The sequence below is a fragment of the Trachurus japonicus genome, chromosome 17 (genome assembly GCF_045865225.1).
Source record: "Trachurus japonicus isolate A0001 chromosome 17, Traja_1.0".
NCBI classification, from domain to species: domain Eukaryota; kingdom Metazoa; phylum Chordata; class Actinopteri; order Carangiformes; family Carangidae; genus Trachurus; species Trachurus japonicus.
In genome coordinates this window covers 24,764,673-24,790,265 of record NC_140923.1, presented here as the reverse complement: position 1 = coordinate 24,790,265, position 25,593 = coordinate 24,764,673, and the positions used below count along the sequence as shown (strand labels likewise).

General features: G+C 41.7%; 2 protein-coding genes across 2 annotated transcripts in view; one reads left to right on the top strand and one right to left on the bottom strand.

The window, feature by feature from the left end:
* Positions 1-25,341, top strand: part of LOC146970653 (SPRY domain-containing SOCS box protein 4-like) — a 55,127-nt gene extending 29,786 nt beyond the window's left edge. Inside the window, exon 3 of the mRNA XM_085804130.1 lies at positions 23,310-25,341. Coding sequence (XP_085660256.1) covers positions 23,310-23,437 — 128 coding nt within the window. The 3' untranslated portion in view covers positions 23,438-25,341. The remainder of the gene's footprint in view (positions 1-23,309) is intronic.
* LOC146970654 (GTPase IMAP family member 7-like) lies at positions 5,334-8,818 on the bottom strand. The gene has a single exon (XM_085804009.1). It carries the CDS (start codon positions 8,082-8,084, stop codon positions 7,050-7,052), a length of 1,035 nt encoding a protein of 344 aa, XP_085660135.1. The 5' UTR covers positions 8,085-8,818; the 3' UTR covers positions 5,334-7,049.
* Positions 25,342-25,593: the final 252 nt, after the last annotated feature.

The following is a 25,593-nucleotide window of genomic DNA, read 5'->3' as shown; positions in this document are numbered from 1 at the left end:
TGGCTGACAGGCTGGATTCCTTTGTGTCCTCTCGTGGATTCACTTCTATTTAAAGGTCTCTCATCTCTCTCTCTTTCTCCCTTTGGCCTTCTCTTTTCCCCCCGTGAATGAAACTCGCCAATTTATTCAACTTCTCCTTTATTCACTTGACTTGCTTTTGTGGCTCCTGTGGCGTGTTTTCACCGTGAATACTGTGTCATTTTGCGACGAGCCAGGAGTTCTGTCACCTGGCGGCACCGAGAGCTTGTTGCCTGGTGGTTCTTTTCTGTTCGAGTTAGCCCTTTTCCTCTGTTGCGACACATGAGGGGGAACTAAAGTCTGTCTGCGAACTCGCTCTGCAATTGCACCCATCTGTTCCCAGTGAAGACACGTTGCACCGTCTCCATGACAACGCTTCTTATAACGTTTCCTGTTTGCACATCTTGTGAGGGTGATGTCATGACTTCAGTCAGGTGAAGGGGTTTGCATGAGCGCTCAGGAATCCTGTTCCTCGCAACGCGGAGCAGACACAATGATGTAATGGAGTTTTGTTTATGTCCCTGAAAAACCCCTGAAAACTCAACTCACTGCTAATCCTGGAAAGTTGACAGATCAGGCTTGGTGTTTTCCAGAAACTCCCTGTTTCCCACCTTCACACAAGGGCAGAGTGTGCCATCGAGCAGCTTTACTGAAGCTGTGAAGGGCGGAGTGCGTTCCTCAAAGTCGTGTCATCGCTTTCATCTTGCTCTCCTTTATAAGTGGCATTACTCACTCACATTTTCATATTTTCCCTGTCAGTCATTCAGTGCAACTACATGCACCCATGACACCAGGTTACTGATATTATACAGTTTCACCCACTATAATATCTGCAAATAAATAAGTGCTGCAGGTCAGTATTCAGTCTTATTTTGAAAGCATTATCTACATATTTTTACTTGTCCCTACAGCAGTTACATAGACACAGACATAAACATAAACCTGTTGTTTACATCATGTTCATGAAATCAGGTTTACAGCAGAAAAGTGCTGACGTGCTTGTAAACACTCTAACCTGTAAACCACTACCCGCCACACAATAGACACAGCAGTTTGTGGGGCTGATGTGGTTTTTCTTTATGCTCAGAAAGTAAGTAAAACATCGGAGTGCATGACCTGTGATTAATCACAGGCACATACTGATCATTGCCACATTGTAAATCTAATTAAAGCAGCCTGTGTGCATTGTGCATTGTTCACTTCACTACTCTGCTTGTAATATTAAAGTTAATCAAGAAATGTGATTAAAAGCAAACCATCTGTGGCTCAGTGTGCATCTGCCCAACATTTTTCTCTTGTTTTGTTGTGCATGTCTGAAAGCTTAGTGAACAAGAATTGTGCACACACAAGGCGACTCCTTATTAATGTCTTCAGTTAGCGTTGGTTTCAATGTGAATACTCTCAACAACTGTCATGCACGTTGTAACTTCTAAGCGGCTGCATCTGGTCTCTGTCACGACGGCCCGATCTGTCCTGTCTGTCCTCTTTCAAAACAAAATGAGGCAAGACAACCAATGAAGACATTCTTTTCACGGCAAGACATGACACACTGTTTTTTCACGTCTTTCACAATGACTGTTGTGTGCTGTTGGGTTCTTGTATTAGGAGGTGAAAACATTGAAACACCCTGAGAAGACCTGTGATGACCTCCCCTGTTACTTATTAATCTTGTGTTGAAATAAAGTTGAAGTAACAGTGAAAGAGAAATACAATGATGCAGTGAGGTTGATACTTCAATCTGATTTTTCTTAAGTTTCACAATTTACCACTGGTGGTTAAGATTCATATAATTCAAGGGTATTTCTCATTAATAATCAAAGATGCCATAACCTGCGGTTATACATTAAATCTGTGATAATCACTTAAGATTTTCAAGCGTTGAACAGCAGGGGGCAATTCGTTTCTCATTGACTTTGGTCATTACCCCTGACACTGAGGCTGCTTTCTGTTGTATCTCTTCTCATTTTTTTTTTTTTTAAGTATATTTTTCGGCTTTTTGCCTTTATTTGATAGTGATGACAGTAGAGATAGACAGGAAATGGGGAGGCAGAGAGAGGGGGAATGACACGCAGGAAAGGTCTGCCCGACGCGGGATTCGAACCGGGGACGCCTGCAGCGAGGACTGTAGCCTCTACATGGGGCGGCCGCTCTACCCACTGCGCCACGCACCGCCCCAATATCTCTTCTCATTTAGCATTTTATAGAATTCATACACTGACTGCCGAAATGGTGGAATTTAAAGTGTTTGATTAAACCGCTGACATCAAACTGGTAGGTTTATTGAATCTACTCCCACACACTATTAATTTATTATTAGTATGAATTTTTATCCTGTCTGGCCTCAAATTGATCATCAGAGGAGATGAAGTATCTATTTTAAGCGGAGCTTGCACCTTCTATTTGCTACGTAAAAACTTCCCACTTTATCTGCAGTGAGACAGCAGAGAGAGTGTAGCCTCTGTGCCTGCGCAAATGTCATACCTAGAGTAATACCTAGGGTAATGGTTTCTCAATGCTTTGTGTGCTTTGCCCGGGTGTGTTGTGGAAATCCTGCTGGGTCCTGAGTGTCTCTTCCAGAAAAGTGACTCAGATTCTATTCCCACATGATGCTGACACAGAAAACTGCCATTTTAAAGGAAAAGGGCGCATTTGGGGAAGTAGCTTTTGAGAGATGTTCCTGTACCTCGCCTACATCCCTCTTGTTTTTCAGAGCAAGGTCTGTGCTCTTAAATATAGTCATGAACAAGTAAGATAAGGACCTGGTAGCATATTTAATATAACTATGTGTACACTGTAATTACACACAGAAAACATTAATTCTTTTTTTCCCTGTATTTCTGCATGTACTTTTGTGATTTCATATCCTAACGTTTTTAATTAATACACATGGACATTGGACATGAACACTAACTGGTAATATAAGTTATATGGATCATAGTTTTACTAGCTGCCACCGGTCCCATGAGTGGTTTATCTCTCTCTGTGTAAAATCCATCCCTCCCTTTGTTTCCTGTGCACTGCCTCCCTCCCATGTATTGTGCACAGTTTCTCAAACATCTAAACACATCTTTTATCTGTTGTTATCTCTGAGCGCTGTGTCCTCTCACTCCCTGGGTTGCCCTCCCTGTCCCTCCCTGCCTCTATGCGTCCTCTGTTTTAACCGTCACTCATGGCCTCCAGTTAACCGTCACTTTATCTCCATCTCTCTGTTTAATTCACATTGCCCCTTTGTCCCCTCAATCTCTGCTGGGCTCTGTGCCCAGGCAACTACTGTAGTCCGCTCTGCTGGTTGGCTAGTGCAGCAGTGTAGTCCAACCCCACACTGCTGCCCTGTCCTCTGTGGTGCACCATGACGGCTGAAGTTACTGAGAACAAAAGAAAGTTTAGAGGTTGTAATTTGTATTCTAGGTTTAATCTTCATCACAGTATAGTTGATACATGGTTGGTGTTTTTTCTTCAGGGGCTTTGTCTGTAAAATAGATTATGTGGTTGCTATGACCGCTCTATAACTCCATCTGATCTCATGCTCCACCCTAATTAATAACAATTTGATTTGCTTGAAAAATAATTCAATCCCTCTACTTGTATGTTAAATCCTCCACTTAGAGAAATTAATGAAACACAATTAATCTCAACAAAGCACAAGATAAGTAGGAGTTAGGAGAATTAAATTATTAATAGGAAGTGGATCTAACTGTTGTGATGTTGTGTGATCATCAGTGATTCTTTTAGCTTTTAGTTGATGTTTCATGTAAAACATCTCAGAAACAAAGTGCACCTATAAGTTTAAATTAGAGGGCCAAAGATATGTGCTTTACTAGGTCAGTGCATGCAGTCATGCAAAACTGAGTTTCTCAATAACTGAGGCGAGTGTCCCATGGCTACGTATCAGAATCCGACCAGCAACCTAAAAATGAATGTTCATATGTTCAGTTAGAGTGGTGCCATAGTGTTTTCTGGTCCTCTGGACAGTTGATATTGTTCACTCATATGGAAAGGTGCAGGTAGCTAGGTTACTTCATGTTAGAAAAGTCTGTATCTTGTGCTTCGAAAGGGAAACACATGCCTGTGTGCATCCTGTGGCTGCTGCTATCTGAGCAGAGAGAATTTCAGAAAACGCTCAGCAATCAAAGTTAAAAATATTTCCGCTTTTAGCCAAAGAATACTGCAAATCCAATTGGTCATCAGTTGTCTCATAGCAACAACAGTAGCCATGACAAGTGCTTCCCCCAAGCAGCCGTTGCATTGCCAGATACATAAAAGGTGCCTCCGAATCAAAGACAATGTTTTTAGCTGCATGTCATCCACTGTGTGGTGAGTTCATAGTATTAATATTAACTTGTTGTGTGAAGAAAAAAACCAACGCAGTGCAAGCTGAATATTCCCCCTGTTTAATCCACTTACATTTGCCGTCTCACAATACACTGGTTCCTTGACCAATTGTGATCTTTGATATTACCTAAGACAGATTGCTCACAAACATACAATGTTGTAGGCTACATAAACCAGCTTGTGACCAAGTTTCATGGTTGATAGTAACAAAACTGATAGAGATATGCTACAGTATGACTTGGTTTAAGATTTCATCTTGCCCATGCACTGAAGCATAATACAAATGATATAACAAACTCCAGCTGACATATGAATACAAAGACCTCCAAGCAGGAGGAATTTTTACTGCACTGTTGTGCTAGCACAAGTTAATGCTAATAAATCAGGTAGCCTGTTATCTATGAATACTCCATGAGAACTCTGCGTGTTAACATTGCACTGACTGTATACGTTTGTCAGACTCATGATGGACAGTTCTCTTTAAATAACATAAAGTCAAAACTTATCACAACCTTATGGCTTACCCACAATGCAACATTGCCAAAGTGACATCACTTTGGCAAGTTTATCAGATTTCAGGCAGCTCCCTCTGGTGCTACAAAGGATTAAAAAAAAAAACACTTTTTCCTCACATGCAGTAGTCAGGGTCCATAAACAGACTTTGATATCAAAGTCGAGTTTTCCTAAAACTGCCAAAAGTCTCAGTTAATCTGCTTCATCTCTTCAAACTGGTGAGAAAATGTAAAAAAAAAGAGGTTCACCCAGAGGACTGATAGAGAAATCTTTCATGTAAAATAACCAAAACTGTGCTGACTTTGGCAGATAACTGTGTGTTCATGTGGAACCTCATCTCTCACAGAAGGAAGCCGACTGATAAAATTTGTTTTCAGAGCCATGAACACTGAAGGTTTTAAGGGTGCAGAAAAATAAATCTGGAAAATAAAGTATTAATTTTTCTCTCATAACATTTTGTTACCAGACTTAATCATGTGCCATTCAGAGACACGCATGTAGGCTTTGATCCCAACCTGACGCACATGCAAATAAACTCACTGATCAGCTTGTACTGTATAAACCAGAGGACCTGACAGCTGAAAGCATCTGCTGCAGTGTTTGGTGGCAATAAAGCCCTGTAAACACACTCTATCTCTCCGAGGCTCGTGCGTGTGGAGACGCATAGAAGACTACTTGAATCAAATTAGCGTCACAGCAGCTTTCCATAGCTAATTAAAGAAAGCGTTGCCAAAAAACTGTAATGTCTGCATACTTTGCTCACTCTGATGCCCTGCTGTACCTCATGAATTAATACGATTGAAAAGCTTTTCATTGCTGGCCATTTTGTAGCTTTTTATAATTACTGCAACATAGATTAATATATCTGTATCTATTCCAATGTGAGGGATTGAGAGTTGTTTTTGTAATTTTTTTATTTTTTCACTTTATCTGATTATGTGCATTTGAAATCTGGCCCTCCATGATGTCCTGGGCTGACACTGACCTCTTTGGTTACAACACAGCTGACCCTCCATGGTATAACCGTGAGCCAAAAATGAGGATTAACTGTCTGTGTCAGCCGAGGAGAGACAGCAGCTCCCTGAGGCCATCTGACAATTTGTTCAAATGTAATGAACTGGGTGGTGGACCAAATGTCCCTCATCTCTGCCATAAAAACCTCCATGCAGTGTCAGCGATTGCTTCATTCACACAAACTGAAAACACAAAAGAAATATAAAAGAGTTATAATGACATACTTAGTGTGCAGCAGCTGTCACATTTCATTCTTTATCACATTTAATTCCTTACCTGTTTTTGGATAACTACCACAACTTGTTTTTTAAATAGATCTGCCTTTCCCTAAGAATGAAAATTTGATTTTAATTACGTGAGTATGAGAAAATGATATATTCTCACATTTCGGCATCCCTAGTGTTTGGGAACATACTGTTCATAATTAGGAAGAGAGCTGAAGTCTGGGATCACACACTGTTTCACATTCCTGATGATTTTAGTAGGAAAAGCGGGTCCAAATCAAGTCCTCCTGCATGGGAACTGAACACGCAACCAACAATAGATATACCACAGAGCACATTAGTAGCAATTCAAACCACAAGGCATTTAACAGTAAAGGCTTCCATTTATTATGCAGTGGTTATGTATAATTTATCATTTGATGTTGCTCAATAGGAGTTTTAAACAGGTTGGAAGAACATTGTAGATATTACATGAAAAAGACAAACTTTCTTTTTTAACATGCTGGGAGATACTTGTGTTCCCTGAATAAATAAGTGTGAAACTGTCCCTTTAAGAGTCCACATCTCCAGGATGAGTGCAGTGGTCTCTGAGGACCACAAAACAGCTGTAACACCCACAAGGATACTGTTAGTCCAGCCTCTGTGAAGCTCTCTGCAAGCAGCCGCAGTTGTTCTGAGGTTTATTGCTCAGCAGCCACATGACAAGTGTTTTCAGTGTTGGTGCATGAAAGGCTAAATGTGTCACTGGTGACTGCAGATGTTGCAAAACCTCTGGGTCAAAGTCAAGTGCTCCATTTGGACTGAATGAATGACTGAGTTCATTGTTATACTATACACTAGGCAAGTCCTCTGATTGGACTAAAGGTTAACCTTTGCCCTGCATTAGGACAACATGGGTCGTCGATGCAGTTTTTACTTCAGTGCTCTCCCTCTTCTCCTCCTCCATTATCACTCTTCCTCTCTCTCTCCTGCACTGTCACAGCCTGAATCCTCCCCATCCCTCTCACCGCTCTGTCTCTCGAGCTCCACCTTCACTCTCTGCTCTTTATCATCCTCTCTATTTATCATCCTCTCCACACATCCCTCCTGCTCCTCCCTCAGGCTACTTTCCAGTTCTTCTTCTGTCTCTAACCTCTGCTCCTCCCCTGGTTCCGTGTTTATCTTCGTCTCCACCGCCTTTTGTTTCCTCCTCACACTTCCCATATCGATTTCTGCCTCCAGACGAGCTCTCAGCTGCTGCTCTCGGTGGCTCCATTCTTCCTCCAGCCTCTGGTACATGTGGAGAGAGAAGCGCCATGCCCCGTTCTCCTGCAGCATGTCCTCCACTTTACTCAGCAGTTCTCTCACCTGCTCCTGCTCTCCTTCCTTGTTCCCAGCTGCCTCGCCTCCTCCGTTCTTCCTTCCTGTCCCCTTGTCACCTTTCCATAGCCAAGTCATTTCCTGTTTCCTCCGTCCTCCACTCACCTCCGGCTTTAGTCTTTTGTTCTGGACGGTGACGGCTGTCTTATTATCCAACACCTGGTATCGGTAGCGACACTTGTTCATCAACCAGTTCATGGCAGGGCCTCCTGATTCGATGTGCTCTCGCACGGTGCGCCCTTGCCTCCTCAGGCGGTCTCCTAGCGTGAACACCACCATTGTGTGTCTCCAGACCGCAGAAGGCAAGATCTCCATCCTCTTCTCCACTGCTCTCCTCTCTGGCTCAGTGAAGTCCAGCAGAGGGATCACCAACAGAATGACATGAGGTCCTTCAGGTCCACACAGATCCAGCGCTCTCATCAGTTCTATTTTCTCCTCTCGGGGCACGTTCTCCTCAGACGAACTCCAACCTTGTGCATCCACCACAGTCACATGATGTCCAGCAGTGACGGAGCTGGCGGCCGTGCTGGTCCCACCTCCTCTGGTGTCAAAAACCTGCCCCCGGCCCAGCACGGTGTTACCGGTGGAGCTCTTGCCTGTCCGCCTGGGACCGACCAGCAACATCTTGAGTTCTCTGATGGCTGACGTATAAGAAAGAGGAAATTAATCTGTGTCTGACATCCTCAACCTTTTATGGTTCCAAAGATTTGTCGACAGGACATTTAGTGCGTTTTGTCCCTACTTACTCTTTACATTAGATTGATCATGTACTGATATGACGACTGCACGAAAAAGATAATTGACTGTGCTGAGTGGAAGAAGCGAATCTAAACCACTCTCTAACAATTATATGTTCCACTGAAAATCATTCATACCCAGATTTATTATCATTTTTAAGGCTTATTTTGCACAGGAAGTGACTGAGCAAATGTTTCATTAGCATTACTTCAGTGAGAAATCATCTCGAACGTATCCTGCTGTTGCACAGTGTTCGACTGCAGAGCTGGTCTTAGATACTGGACATGATTGTTTGGTGCCAAAGTCACTAGACTTGTGCTTCAAAGTCAGGCTAAAAATGGTTTATGACTTCAGGCTTTGTAAAATGTTTCAACAAATTTGGGTTGAAAACTCACTCACCAGTGCGCCCAGCTGGGCTCCATCCTGACATTGTGATAGTCCTTCCTTCAGATTATTCCTACAGTCTGTGTGGGTATAATATCCCTTCACTGTAGCGGGGAGCACTACATCAGACATCCATGAATCCTATTGTCTGCACTTTCCTCTTCTCTCACTTTAGTATCTGATGGCTTTGCTGAAACACTCTCCTCTTATCAACACTTTACTTTAAGCACCTCCTTGTTTTTATTGCTGACCTAGCGTTCTGGAGAAACATAAAACTATCAAACACTTTATGATTGCTATCAAGTAGTTTTCTCTCTTTCGGGAAGACTCAGGAAGTATATATAATATTATTGTTTCCGTCAGCATCTCTTATTGTTTAACCACTGTTGTTTTGTTGAGCAAGTTGGAGTCTGTTTACTGCAAAGGGACTAGAGTTGTACAGAGATTGTATAGATGTAGAGTTGTGTCAATGACATGAGAAATGATCCGAGTACATCTTGATACAACAATAGAAGTGCTGATATTCAATGCTTGGTTACTAAGAAGAGTCTCATGATGCAGTGGCAATGATTTAATTGCTAGATGTTACACTGTTGAGTGAACATCTCTAATAACTAAATGGAGTAATTTAAAATCTAGTGTTAATTACTAGATGCCTTGTATTATACACGCTTACATGCTCATAGTGTGTGTGTGTGTGTGTGTGTGTGTGTGTGTGTGTGTGTGTGTGTGTGTGTGTGTGTAAATAGTTGTACTACATTTATGTTTGCGTAACGACACTGGTTTGTGATGCTTCTACTGCATGCATCTATAGCTGCCCTCGACATGGCAGGAAGCCTGCAGAACAGTAAGATAAAGCAGCAATAGTTAAACACGTACATTTCTTTGAAAAATAGAAGTATAATCATGCTTAAAGCAGAAGTAAGTGATATATTTGTGTTAATATAAGTCTTAAATAGTTATATCTTCCGACAGCAATCACTTACATAGAGTGTTTGGACTGAAACACGGGTCTGTCAGTCCCTCTGCTCTGCTCTGAGCCGAGGAGAAAACATTTATCGTATCCTACAGTTTTTATCCAATGAGGAGAGAGAACGGCATGCAGGGCTGTGTGTGCAGCCAAGGGATGCCCTGAATGTGGCGACGTAGGGACGAGGACTGTTATGGTGCGTTCAAGGAAACTCGTAACTCGTGTTTTTCCGACCTGTGAAGTCATACCAGTTCGATCTGGTACGAGTTCACGGGTCGGAAGTTACGAGTGGCCGTTATAGTGACTTTCACAGGTAAAACAGGTCGGAAAAACACGAGTGGGTTGCCTGGAACGCTACAAAGTCGTAAGTTGTGACTTGAAGCTGTAATTTACGGTTTCAAAAGCCTGCCTGGAACGCAGCATTAGCCAAAATGACCGGATCGCTTACTTCTGCTTTAACAAATAAATAGATGTAAACACACCAATCATCTGACTTTATTTCCTGGTCATGTTGAATTCCAGTCACCGGTAGCAGCCACGTGCGTCTTGTTTACCTCCGCTGCTGTTTTACAGGCGTCATAACAGTGTAACACTTTAGCTTTTTAAAAGCTGCTCCTCACGTTCTGCAACCATCAAGGATCTTCCATGCGATTTGTGTCTGTGAATTTACTGGTATCCCTCCCTCTCTCTCCCCCCCTCTATCTCAGTATCACGGCTCACATGTCTGGTCCGTCTGCAGCCTTAATCTGCGCCTGCATGTGCACCTCACAGATTATTGTTTACTCTGACTGAACGTGTGTTTGTGCATGTGCAAAGTGTCATGTCTTGCCTGCATTTTGGCATTTGTGTGCTGTTGTTTGGTGACAAAGTCGTGTGCGTTATATTGTGTTCTGTTTGCTTTTATGCTGCAGGAAGCTGTGAACTGTATGCTCTTTGTAGAGCACTGCATTAGAGCTACAGTCTGCATGATTAATAATGCGAAGAAAAATGAGCAAACAGTAATTGTCTATTGCATGCAATATGCCACATACAAACTTTTATTTGGAGTCATCCATTTTTCGTGTTGGTGGTTGAAAGAAGATTAAAGGGACTTATGGAGTTTATATAATTTGTGCACTTTTTTACTTCTTATGATGATTAAGTATCAATATGAATGGCTACTTTAGTATTTCATTCAACAAACAAGTAATAAAATACACAGTAACAATAGAGGTTGCGACAACTAAGTCACACAGCTGTGGAGCTGTATGAATTAACACACTGATGTCATTATTTCACACAACAGGTAATAAAACCATACTGTACATCTGGTCAGCATGAGAATGAAATAAAGCTACTTGAGAACAATTGCCGTGCCGATTATTTGCCTTTGGTGGAGGTATGTGCTCTGCTGAGTGCCACCCTATAGTTTGTTTGTTTGTTTGTCTTCAGGGTTACACAAAAAGTGCTGAGCCAAATTGTACAAAACTTGGTGGAGGGAAACAACATTGGCAGAAAGGGCCATATTACATTTTGTAGGGGGGTCAGGTGAAAGGGACAAAACCAGGATTTTTTTTCATCGCCTTCCTGAACACTGAGGGCAAGATAGGGAACTTTATAATCTTGAGCTATAAAAATTTCATATCATATAACATATTCCTATTGTTGGCTTTTCTGTCTTTGTACAGTGTGGTGCAGATCTACAGTAGATAATACTCTTGGTCTCACAGACAGCCTTGGCGGTGGTATGCACTCTACTAAGAGCCATTCTGGTTGTGATGAAATGCTGTAATTTACCTCTTTGTATTTACCTCCTCGTCAGCTTAGTTCACTTTGTGATTTCTGGCATTACTCTGAATCACTCTGGGCAATTTCCTCACGGCAGGTACAAACTTGCAATCAGCTGCAGTGTCTGTGCTTCAGGTAGAAGTGGAGGTGCACATTAGTGTTAATGGCACATAACACACAGCTGTATCCTGCTCTAAAGTCTAAGGTCTTTTACATCTTGCTGGACATCAGGTGACTTCTTATTTAAAGTGTTGAGTTACACATAAATCCCTCCAGCCTCCTTCTCTCTCTCTCTCTCTTCCTCTGTTTTTACACACTGATCTTTTTCTGCTGCTTCGGTGTGTGTAAGTGAGCTACTATACCAATCATACACGTAAAACCCTTACCTGGTGAAGCCAGAGAGAGGGATCAGCCACTTTTAACTCAGTCTGTCTCCGCCAGCCTGAGGTCAGTGGATGAGATCCCGCCTGCTGCGCGTGCACACGTGTGAGAGCTCATGCTTGATATACGTGTAAATGCACGTGTGTTTTTCCCACCTTCCTTTACACACAGTCCAGTCCGGTGCAGCCTCAGCAGCAGCAGGAGCAAAGTTTCACCGTGTTGTTCCTCTTTGACAATCTCTTTATTGCTCTGTTTTGATCTTTTCTTCTCTGTGAACGCTTCTGCTTCATCTCCGTGTCAGTCTCACCTGCTTTGTGTGTTTCTCTCTGTCTTTGTACTATTCTGTAATTCACACAAACACATTAAGCTTCCCTAATCACCTGTAGTACTGTAGGTGACCTTGTCTAATGAGATCGCCTGACATCTTTCTCCATTGTTAATATAAAAATATTGATTTCAGACTCTTCATTTTCTATTCACCTCCTCTGACAACGGTTTGCCATTGAACTTTTCTGCCATTCTCTGTTATACTGAGTTTATCTTCACTCGTGTCAGTGCGTTTTGATTTTTCCAAATGCACATTAAGAAAATGCCACAGAGGATCAACATCAGCAGTTTCCCCTGCAGATTACCCACAGAAACGAAGGATTATTTATCATGTTTGCAAAACTGCATGTAAGCAGGAATATTAATTGAAGGCTGTGCTTAGTAAATTATGCCAACAGATTTCCTCTAATATTGACATTTTTATGAGTGAGGTCCGCCTCTGTGCAGTTTGTAACAGCCAAGGATATGTGAGGGTCAGACAGGCCGGCTGTGCTCTCTCTCTCCTCTTTTCTGTTTATCACCCTCTTTTCTCTTTGTGTCCATCCTCCACTCTCTCATCTCATGACCTCTTCCTGTCTTTGTCTCTGCTCTTTTTTCCTCTCCCTCACCTCAGTGCTCCTCATCCTCCTCTTCCTCCCTCACTGTCTTTTTTTTTTTTTTTAAGTCTCCTTCACATCTTTCCTCCCCCTGGCTCTCTTATCTCCCCGCTCCTCATCCCAGAGGAGACAGTGAACGGTGGATTTACAGTAATGCAGGATGGTAAAGAGAGACCAGGGCTTAAAAAAGAAACAGCGCCATGGTTTGCATTACCACCAACTCCTCTCTCTACTGGCCAGCTCTGCCAACAGTGCCCATATTTCTAATGTGGCCAGTAAAGATATGACTCATACCACAGGATCTATAACACTATAAGCACCACAATTAGCTTTAGCCAGATATCTTAAGATGACTTTTCTTAGGCAGAACTTAAAAAAAGAAAAAAAAAAGGATTTCTTTCTACACCCTCTTCTCCTAAATCTGTGTGGGACGGACTTAGTACAACTATGCTTGTAGCCATTAGACCTCCCACACTGTGGCTGCATCCTTTTTTTTTTAGTACAAAGGGGTTTTCTAACAAATCCTCCAAGGATTGTAGCAACATTATTACGTTGCTTCTGCCCAGCAGCTGCTTCAGTGTGTCCTTTTGTAGGATTGTGCTAAAAAACTGGTGGTGTTACACAATGTGGTGAGGATGAAGATACAGGACGCCATTGGAGGTACATTAGTTATGGTTGACGCCAACTTCCCTTTGCCTGTGAAGGACGTTGGTGTTTGGCAGAGTTCAGCATCGTGTGTGTGTGTGTGTTTGAAATGGAGGACGCTGCGCTCAGAGAGTCAAGATACACCTCCTGCTAATCCATCTTTTGTTGTGTTTGTTTTTGCTTTGTGTGATGTCTGAAAATGTTCAGTCTCTCTTTTTGTTGCAGCACAAGGAGCGACTTAAACTGGCTTTCTGATTGCGACTGTTTATGTGTAGAATTCATCTTATTGTATTTTGGGATGTTATTAAGCTGTTTCTACTGCACTGCAGCCCTCTGTCAGTAGATCCGATACCCTGGCTTCATATTTAATACATAGTGATGTTCTACAAACAGTGTCACAGTCGCAGTAGGCTATTGGCTGAACAGAAAATAAGGGTCACTGACTCAGGTTGAGAGTATAGTCACTGTCTGTACTGCAGAGCAAGGGGTAGAATTACCTGATCCTAGAGCACTAGTGTTTGTTTGCATTTCTGATCTACTTTTATTTATTTATTTTTGCCAGAATGTGCTTCCACCTGTAGGTGATCAAATTCAGAGATGTTAAACTTCCTTGAATCAGATATCTTTTTTTTTTAAGTATATTTTTGGGGCTTTTTTTAATGGACAGTTGAGAGAGACACAGGAAATGGGGGGCAGAGAGGCGGGGGAATGACACGCAGGATAGGGCCGCTCCACGCCTGCAGTGAGGACTATAGCCTCAACACATGGGGCGGGTGCTCTACCAACTGAGCTAAACACCACCCCGAATCAGATATAAATATGAAAAATTTGAAGAAATCTTCTAAGATCAAGAATAAGCAAGGAAAATATACTTCTACATTTGTTTTCACTCGTGTTGCTTTGCTCTTACATGCTAGCAGGCGGATATTAGTAGCTCACATGCTAAAGATGGGTGAGCTGGTTGTGTTTTTGTAGCTCATAACTGCTCTGATGGTTACACAGACAGGCAAAAAGAGAAGATCCAGAGATTCACATATAATCTCTTATTTTAACATCTGCCATGCAGCTGTCAACATTTGTTCTCATGAGCGTGTGAGCTGTAGCAAAATTTTTGGCTTAAAGATAGACAAATGTTACTTAATCCATGCGACTATGGCTGGACAGCATTCGAAATTGTTGGATACTCACAGGTTTAGTTATCAGTTCCAGACAATATTCAGAGGGAAAATAAACTTTTCCCAAACAAATTTTGCAAAAATATCAAGTCTGTGATTTAAAGAAGCTGATGAAATAGTTCACATTTTTTGGCCACATTTGATGCCAGCTTTTGATGCTTGATGGTTTTGGAAATTTAGTGACGGACACATTTTATTGGAACCGGAGAGAAGTGAAGATAAAGACCCAGCCTTAGATGTGACTGAAGATGAAGTTACCCTTGACTGAGCCTGACAGCCTCTGTACATGCGTAGGAAGGAAGCAAGCAAGAGGGATTTTTTTGTTTACACAGTTTGATATTTTTGCTGATCTCTTGATTTGAATGTGTGTATGTTTGTTAGTTTGATTTCCTGTATTCATGACCTTGCATATGCATGCGCTCTTTGTGTCTGTTTTCCACCTGTCAACATCTTTTCAAGACTGGTTTGTGGATTTCCTTTATGTAAATGTTTGTTCTCTCTTCACGGTAACAGGAAAACACGTTGCAGAGGGCCAATAGTGGCACTAGATTAGGAAAGAGAAAGCACACCATCGGTTAGAAATAAACCAGAGGTCATATTATTGAGCTGTGGGTAACTTTAAACTTGAACTGATTGATCACACCATGTGTATGCACACATTGTATGAGCAAACACAGAGGATGTATTAGTCCCAATTTTACTGTTGTTGTCATGTGAAAGGCTTGTAATTACAGTTTTATTCATTTTCATATTATATGGACTTTAATTAAAGGATTAAAGGATTACATGCTCCTCTAAATTCTTCAACCTCTCGGGCTTTGAAGCACTTCCAAAACCAGGCGGGTAATGATAGAAACTGCATTGTCATTAAGCTAAACACACACCTGTTTTTCTGTCTCATGTTGACATTTTGAGATAATGTGGTTTTCACCCAAGAGTGATGCTTTCTGATGTGCCAGGAAAGATCAAACACTGTGACCTTGGAGAGTATGAGTGAAAAGACAGGCGGGGGAGATAGCAGGAGGAGGGGGTGTCTTCTTGGCAGGTGAAAGAGCGCTGCAGGAGGAAAGAGGAGAGAGGTGTATTGTTACAGATGAGATGGAGCTGTGGCTAAAGGAGGGAGGAGGACTTGAGAGAGAGAGAAATAGAAGAGGATCATGTTTTCCGGAGCCGCCTGTTCTATATGTAACTTGTTTGTCATTTCACAGACTTTCCAGTGTAGGTCTTGTTTGAGCATGTGCTAATTTGGTTAAAACTGTATTTAGCAAAACAATTGACCGTATTCACAGTGTCGTCATCTTTCCTTACATTGTTCTTATTCACCTGCCCAGGGACTACGGATGGAAAGTAGCTAGTAAGCTAAATCTGCTACAAGGCATCTCTTCTCATTTCGAGACTAATGTTATTTTGTACATTGTCCCTGATACAAATAAACTTATTAAACTAAACTACATCATCACTCGGGTGAGAAGATTCAACGCCGTCACATAAAGTTACCGTTAACGTTAGCAGTTGCAGCTAATGCCGGCTAACTTAATTCAAATCAAGTTTTACTTTGAAATATGGCCCGATGCCCCTTCAGATGTTAACAACCCATGCCTTCCTTGGGTAAACCGTAACCGCGGCGCCCCTGGCTGCAAGCCGTACAAACGTCGGGAGTCTGATAAACTGCTTTCCTTCAATCAGTTCAATCAGACTCATCGGTAGTTAACCAGCTTTAAGGGCTAACATCGCATGTCACCTCAACATTTGTTTAAATGGGGGAAGGTGGGAAAGGATGCATCCAATCACCGTTACTAGGCTAGCAACGTTGTCTCTCAGATGTCAATCAGTGGCTACCATGGGAACCACTCTCCTGGAGGATTTAGTCGTGCACTCTGTGTCCACAAGTGTGTCCAAAAACAAGTTAATCCTCTTTGAAAAATGGTCGATACAGCTGCAATGTCATCACAATTCATCATTTCCTAATACAAAAAGTAAGAGTTTGGAGCATTGCTGGTTTTCCTCCGACTCGTGTTTTTCTCTAAAACTCATCTGTCAGGCTTTATATAGCTCTGGACCCGCCCCACAGGTCAGTTTTTACATCCATCATAAAAGTGATGCTGCCGTTGCCATTTTCACCTTCTCTCCCATTATCATTGTCTACAGACAATAAATCCTGCTCTGCAGGGCTGTGCGCTGCATCTCATTACAGGAGTTGTATCACATTCTGTGCCCCTATTACTTCTCGTTCTCATCGCAGCAGACCCGGGGTCGCAATTCATATCCATATAAAATGTCTCATCAGGGAAGCAATTCTTCACTAGCTGAGATCACTTCACACATGGTGTCAATCTGATATTACCAAGATATCTTCATCAGGAAACACTTGCACAAAAATTATAGGCTTGCCACATTTGTGCAAATAGATCACAGCAGAAAACAACTAGTTGCTGGTTTGATTCTCAGACAGTGCTGCCAACATTTGGCTCAGAAACAATAAAGAGAGAACACACTTCACTTAAGTCTTCCTAATAACTTGTTTCTTCATAAATAGGCCAGTTTTCCCACAGGAGTTGTTCTGGATTTATTTTGCAGTTTAACTAACAAATTCAGCTATGCTCAGGATTAAACTCTTAAAACGGATCTTATCTGACCTGAGATTGTAAGTTTTAACAGTTGCTTATTACTGTTAACACTTATCTTGATCTTGGCACTCCAAGATCATTTAGACAGTGACGTGCTGAAATAGAAATGTTATTGAGAACATTGATTTCACCATATGCGCGTCGTGGTGCTGCAGTAGATAATACTGTCTGGATTCAAACCTGGGCCTGGGTACTTGGTATTCTATTCTAAATTCTAAATTCTAATCTAAAATGATACATTATATCCACTTAGTACTGTGCATGCATCTTAATAATTTGTTTTAAAGGAGACATATTATGCCCCCTTTCCACAAATTAAAATAGTTCCCAGGTGTCTTAAAGACATGTCTGTGACATGCTTTGGTCAAAATACTCCAAGGATCAAACATCACAGCTCTTTTCATCCTCTCAAAACAGCCCTGTTCAGAACGGCTGGTTTCAGTGTCTGTCCCTTTAAATACAAATGAACCACTGCCCCGCCCCTTCTACTGGTCCCAGGTAGGAGTTGTATTATTTTCTTTCGTCAATTCTCACATATTTGGGGCCAGAAGACAAACACCCCAATATATGTTAAAGAGCCTTCAAAAAGTGATATTTCCACAATATGTCCCCTTTAAATGTGCAGTGATAAGTCAAATGTCTGTAGTGAACAGGTAGATCACTGTACGCATAATGATGGTGTTCAGCCCTGCAGCATTTTCCTCTCTTAACGTACTGAATGTGTAATGATGCAGAGGTAAATGACCTCGCACTGATCATCCACAGTGAATCTCATTAGCTTGTGGGGATGCTTATGGGACAAAACATGACAGAAAATGTGTCATTAAGAATGAAATCCTATCATTAATGCACTGGGATTTCTACTAGAAGTTAATAAACCCAGCTTATTACTTGTATAATGCAATAAAAGGCCATTATATAAATCTGGTGGGCAGCCGATGATTAATATGGGGATAATACCAATTTATAACAACTAGCAGATAGACAATCACCTAAAGCTTAAATAATATTATTAACACTCACCTGGGTTACATTTCCTCTTGAACCCCCCACACCTTTCATGTATTATACTGTACATACCTACATAATGCAATGTAACAAGATGGTGTAAGCCAGGCATGTCCAAACTAATCCATAAGGGGCTGTGTGGCGGCTGGTTTGCAGCTTAGTGCGTGAGGCACCAAGGACTAGGTGGAGAAATTATATCTGGGCCTGGGAACGCCAAAGGATCCCTCAGTCAGAGCTGGCCAATGTTGTCGGGGAAAGGGAAGTCTGGGGCTCACTGGTGGATCTGCTGCCCCCGCGACCTGACCTCCGATAATCGGATCAAAATGGATGAATGGATGGAAATCATCCAGCAGATTAAACAAGGCTGCTTTGGTTCTGAGTTTGTTTTGATTTCTTCATTTTTTATCAGCTAATGAAGATTGTCTGACACTAAAGTACAGCAAAAGATTTGTATATTTCAACCATATTATTGTTATCATTTCTTATCATGTAATTTTTAAAGTCACGCAGCTGCTTTTTGCCAGAAAGACGGAGAGAGAGAAAGAGTGTGAGTTGACAGTTGCTCTCTCCTCTTAGCAACCACAGTGTTGTCTGCAAAAACTGCCTCCACATAACTGCAAGAGCCTAGGAGCATGCTCAAATTAATTGGATTTGGTACAAAATGACTCGCCTTTACAGCCACATGCACACCACACACACACAAACACTCATTTGGCCAAGATTCAGAAATAGTTGCGACTACAATAACCTCAGCTTGACATTTTCATAGCCGGTCTGTGGTTTCAGTTCACTCAAATAGCGGCTTTTCTCTGTTACTCAGCAGAACAGACACAATTTTTTTCTGAGGAAAAGCTAATGAGCCTCATTGCATGTGTGTGTGTGTGTGTGTGTGTGTGTGTGTGTGTGTGTGTGTGTGTGTGTGTGCGCGCACACGTGCATACATTTGTGTGTCATTATATACAGCAGTGATTTAATGCTCATTCAGCCATGTTGTGTTTTGGCTGACTTTCATTTGACTCTTCTACATTTTTAGTTTTGATCCTAGATTTTATTAAGATTTCAAGTATATTCATTTTTTATTTTATTTTTTAGAAAAAAGGTAAATAAAAAGCAGGTGACAGAAACACTTTGTGTGTCTTTGGTCATCAGCCAGGGAAGCAATTAAGCCAGTTTAGCATCACGGTTTATTTCTGTTGGCTCTATATTTAGAGCCGTTAACGAGAGCCTGCTCTATTTACGAGCTTTGACACTAACTACATTAAAGTCCAACAATAATCTGAACCACCATGAGCTGCTCCTCATTAGTCATTCTCTATGTGTGGATAGACAAGAGGGCTGAAACGATAGGTTGATGAATTGATCGGTCAGACCCCAGAAGATTATTAATTTTGGAAGTCTGCTGCACTGCAGTGGCACAAAAAGGGAGATACCAACTTTTAATTTTTTTTTATCTAACTGGTCCTAGCACAATATGTGGATTGTGTCTGTACAGTAGTTAGGAGTTTATCATGTATATTAAACTGGTAAACTCTATAATACTGTGAGCACAGTGTGCCATCATGTTTAATATTTGAAACTTAGGATTTTCATGTAAAATGGCCAAAAACATTTTTCATTGTTCCTGGCTCAGATATAAGGATCTTTTGACTTTCTCAGTTTATTGTTGCTGTAAATCAAATACCTTTGGATTTTAGACTATTAATTGTTTAGTTTTAGGACATTACTTTGTGTACTGAGAAACTGTCAAGGGCACTTCAACAATTTAATGACATTGTGCAGACTACATGAATAATCAGTCAAAAAAGACATAATGAAAGTAATCATCAGCTGCAGCTTTGATATGCTCACTTCATCTCATCTGAGTCACTTCTCTGCAGCTGACTGTATCTGATGTTGACGTCCCTCAGCCACCACACAACAGCATTCATCTACAGTATTTCATATTAATGTGATGAGAGCAGCTCTCGTAATGGCGCCGTAATTGAGAGTCAAAGGGAGGTCAGAGTAAAATCAACACGGCTGTCCCGCCATTGTGACTGTGCACAAGTGAAGAGCAGTTTCTGTGGCGAGCGTGGATGAGCATTAATGCGGCTGTCACACAGCAAGGACACACACGCAGAGATGAAGTGGGTGTATGAGTTTTGTGTGAGTGTGTGTGGCTGTGCTGTGTTTGCTCCTATTGGTTTAACCTTGAGCACACACACACACACACACACACACTTAGAACAGGTGATGTTAGCGTGTGTGTTTTACCTAACAGGAACAGCAGGGAGACTCAGACTGATAGACTAGCTGAGCTTTAATGTTGCTCAGATCCTCTCAAAGCACTTCACACCTTGAAATTATGATGTGTACCACTAATTACAGCCTGTTCCCACATAAAGACATTGTCTCAGAGGGCTGACAAAGTCTTTTTCTGCAACTTTACACAATTACACTCAAACTTTTCTTCACTTTTTTCCCCCCTACAATCTCCATATGTTCCTGTTTGAATATGAATCTTTTTAATCCTTCCTCGTCCAATTTTCACAATTTCTGACTCCCCTCTTTCCATCTGAATGACTTCCTTTGTTGCTTTTCTGCTCCATTTCTCCATTTCCCCTGCATTTTCCTCCACTGATGGTTGGGTGGCATCGTGTCATTTATAGGGTCATGTAGTCCGAAGGCTGTTGTGTGTACAGTGCAGTGCAGTAAGCCATGCGTGCATGCGGTACAGTATGTGCCTGACTGTGAGTGTTTCCTCAGGTGGAAGAGTTTTAGGACAGACTGGTTGGTTGTTGGATCATGGAGTTCCTCTTTGTTAATGCAGTATAATTAGGCCAGTCACACATGGTCATTGCTATTGCATGAAACTGGTGAAGATACTTCAGTTGTATCCTCTTCCTACCGTCTTCTAATGGTTCTGGGATGCAGACAAGCCAAGACTTATTATCTCACTTTGTTGCCAGAATAAACGGTAACCATAATAGATATGATCTGAGGAGTTACCAAGACCAGAGCCAATGAAATCAGTGACGATCAACATCAGTAATTCTTACTGGTAATTTGCGTCAGCACACACCCTGTTTGACCGATTAAAAACAACAGCTTTTAATTCCTGAGCTTGTCCTCCTCTCCCCTGCACCAGGAACACTGCAGTCATCCACAGGTCACTGAAGTGGAGGAGAACTGACGCTGAGGTTTAGTTACTCAAAGAATTTGAACTGGTACGCACTGAGCAAGACAACAGACTTGTCAGTGCTCCCTGCCTGGTGGATGAACTAAAGTGTGTCTAAGCAGATTTCTGTCAGTACGATTAATAGTAATGTTGTGACGGTTTGTATAAGTAAGGAAGGAAGGAAGGAAGGACGAAGGGAAAGAAGGGAGGAAAGATGGAAGGGTAAAGGGAAGGAAAGATAGAAGGAGGGAGGGAATAGATTGGGTCAAAAAGGAAGGACGAAGGGAGGGAAAAAGGATTGTGGAAAGAGGGAAGGGAAAAAGGAAGTAAAGAGAGATGGAGGGAGGGAACAGATTCGTTCAAGGAAGGAGGAAGGGAGGAAAGAAGGAAGGGAAAAGGGAAGGAAATAAAGATGGAGGTGTAGGGAACAGATCAGGTCAATTGAATCAAAAGAGGAAGGAAGAAGAAATGAGGACAAAGGGAAGGAAGGAAAGAAGGAAGGATGGAGGAAGGAAACAGACTGGGTCAATTTGACCCAGAAGGACAACAGGAGGGTTAAATTCAACCTTTATTTCCACACTGTACAACCTAACCATACATTATGTTTAGTGATGGGGCCGTTCAATAATTACACCAGTTTTCAATGAAATATTATGTAAATTCTACCAACGGAAATTTGCTTGGGCACACTTTATGTCATGATGACACCGTTTCTAAATATTTCTGAACAACTGATCTGCATTTCCTTTCTGTATTATGAGAAACCACAAACTAATCACGTCTCACCTGAAAATGAAACGAGCAGCATAAGAAATTGCTCACTAAGAACGTTAATTAAAAACCACACATTAAAATAATAGCCGTGGCGTACTCTTTTCACACCTCTTGTATTTAGTACGTTCATTTTATTCAGGCTGTTTGCTCCAATTAATGACTGCGAGTTCTGATGCCGCACTGTGAAGTTGACCTGATCGAAATGCCGATGTGATCCATATGAACCTGACGTGAAGGGATCAGCGACTCACCACTCTGTCCATCTTGTTGATCTACAAAACACTGGAACCATCATCAGACATGAACAGACACCAGGCAAAGTTTCATTTCAGGGTGGACAGAATTAACATTAATTAACTACAGCTAATGTCTCTCATTTTAAATGGGAAAAGAAATAATTAGCAGCTGCAGAATGTTCTCCACAGTGCTCATGTATAATAATAAGAAAAAGAAAAAAGTGCTGATAAGAAACTTTTTATAGCCATTATTGTGAAAGTACAGAGGAAAACCTAACAACACAAAAATCAGCCAATAGATCACCCATTCAAATACATTTCATGAACAGTTTTGGGCTGCATTGATATTTTGGGAGTTCCTTAGATAGAAGCTAGATAGCAAGACACTTCAGACAGGTTTCTTCTACAGCAACTTAGTCCTCCTCCTCCTCCTCCTCCTCCTGCCCCTCTCTGTGGTCTGTGTCCTGCAGCTCAGACTACAGCCTCCAGTATCTGTTACCTCCTTAACCCTCATGTAAAGATGAAGGTCAGTGAAGAGGCTGAGCAGGAACTTGCAGGATGGAGGAGAAAGTGATCATGTAACACAAAAACAAAGAGCTCCCACACAAAAGTCCTAAGATTCCTCAGCAAAATCTGATATATATATATTTTTATAAGCTTCTCGGGAAGATGGAAAGGCAGGGTGGCAAATGGTTTTCTTGTTTCAGTGAATTCAAAGTGATGTGTGTGTATATAAGCTATCAGAAACAGGTGATTTCGTGGTGTGTGTGTGTGTGAGAAGGAGGTTTGAATATTTAAAGGTGTGCATCATCGCTCTCTCTGCCCCTCTACTTCTGTCTCCCCTTCATTCATGCATAACAAATAGAAAGATGGAATATGCATGTATAAAAGACAGAGGTGAAGGTAGAAACACAAACATTATGGCAAATCCATTCATAACACACTGCATGCGCTCATTAATCTCCTTTTTAAATGACCTCATATTAGTCATTTTCTGAAGTCTTTTCCTCCCAGACCTCTGGTATTTACATTTTTATAATCAATCTCTCCCTCCCTCTTTCCAGCCGAGCCTCTCCCTCTGATGGACCTGTGTCGGCGTGCGGCCCGCCTGGCTTTGGGTCGGGAGCGGCTTCAGGAGATCGAGAACCTCCCTCTGCCTCAGTCCCTCAAAAATTACCTCCAATACCAGTGACTGACACCAGCAGAGCACAAGGACACAAACCAGACCACCAGAGAGTCTACAGCTGAATGGATGAAAGAAATGAATAAAAAGGTGCAAAGAGGGGATGATGAATGGAAAAATGTCCAAACTGAGAGCACAGAGGCTCAACAAAAGAAGGATTTATACGAGGATGGATAGAAGGGCGGCGGATGGACTGACAGTGGAGGTCCAGGCTTTCACTCAAAAGGACAGGACAGCACCAGCTTCTTTTGGATTTTGAGCTGCTCTTTCATTTGTTTTGGACTTGAAATAAATTATTGATGATGGTATCCCATCAGTGTCTCACTCATCCAGAAAGAAAGCCCATCCTCTGATGGCACGGTGCAGTTCAGTGACTGGAAGAGACGGTGGTAAAAACAACCACCGCCACCTAGTGATGAGAATAAAAACTGCACCGAGAAAGCACACTAATCCTATCCTGGAGGCCTTTCTGACATATAGTCAGTGACCATATCATTGAGTTGGATACCGTAGTGTGTATTTGTGGTCTCCACTGGTACAGGTGACAAGCTGCAGAGTCTTAGACGTCTAAGAGGATTTTAGCTCTAATGTCCTTTTTATGTAATGACTTGAGGCTCGACCGAAAGCTCACACTGCATACAGAGTAGATCAAAACATGGCTGCAGGGTGTATGAAACATTTAGCACAAGAGACTTAACGTATCTCCTGGGTTTATGCAGACATGCGGTGATTGTTAAGCCCTTTTCAGACATGGAGTAAATAACGTCTAACAGTTAAAGCACCTGGCAGCACCAGGTGTGGAAGGAGGAGCAGTGGGATTAAAGAGTAATCGAGGGGGAAAAAAATGTGGATTTTAAAAAACATTTTTTTATTTAAGTTTTAATAATTGTCAGCGTGTGACTATCCAACATATAAGTTTGATCATTTACTAATTTATTTCCCAAGTTTTATTTTATTTCGTGGCTTGTTTTATACTGGAAGTGCACATTTTTGTTATCCCGTTGTCTTTACATGCTGCAAAGGGAAGTAAAAATAATTTCTATATAATCTAATCTTAAGTATGATTAATTCCAACAATATCTAGAAAAAAATATTTCCCTGTAACTTTCATAAGTTAATGAAGAGCAATCAAAATATTTAAGAAATACATTACAGTATTAACAAGTTATTTATAAGAGTTTGACACTCAGAACCTTGACAAACTTCATAATCAAGACTGTGTAGGTGACCAGATTTGATCGACAGTAATCAAACAATCCCATCAATTGTCAAATTTCTAACATTTTAAAAGTTGCATAATTCTGATGGAGGTATAGCAGCATTAACCTTTTCAGGATGAGACCTGCAAACCCCAAATCACGTCAAACACACTGAAGAAGAAACAAGTCAAATGTGAAATGCCAGAACTGTCACCATCGCTCATAGTGAGAAGCTTAATGAGGAAATATATTAAGCTCTTCATGTGCAGCTTTTTCACGTTAATGTGACCATATTCAATTAAGACCTGTGTTGCCACACATGCACGTGGTCCAGTTCTCTAAAAGAATGTGGTTGTGGCTCTTACACACAGAGCTGCGTGTCTGAAAGGGGCTTCATCACCGACAGAACGGGGGACAAGAGCGCTTGCTGTTAAACAAGCGTTAAGTTGCACTGAAAAAACATTCCTCACAGGACACTCAACCACGTAATATGATGTCAATCATGACCAAAGTATTTCATACTAAGCCATGGAGTGAATGAAAGTGTCTGTAGGAGCTGTAGGTCGTGGCCTGCTGCAGTGTGACCTGAGAGGAGCCTCAACTGCTGTTTGTTTGTAGCACCCTGCTGTAGCTCACTGGTACCAGACAGTATCTGTCTGCTCTCCACACAACTGTCTTAATGACCGCAAACAAGTAAACAAACAAACAAACGAACAGGGCCAGAGCAGATCTAGACGCCATGGATCTATAGTAAAGGCCGGAGCAGGAGCAGGACATAGGAACATTGCTGCAACTGCAGTAGCTCAGAATATGATGCAGATGACCAATGCACAACCACATGCGCACGCACACACACACAAACACACACACACACACACTCGCATACACGTACACACCTACCATGTTTTCTTTCCTAAAAAGGCTTGAGTCACTTTTTTTTTACTTCTGAGTTTGTATCCTACATTA

Coding starts and splice junctions, on each gene's coding strand:
- LOC146970654 (XM_085804009.1), bottom strand. CDS start 8,084: ATGTTGCTGGTCGGTCCCAGGCGGACAGGCAAGAGCTCCACCGGTAAC.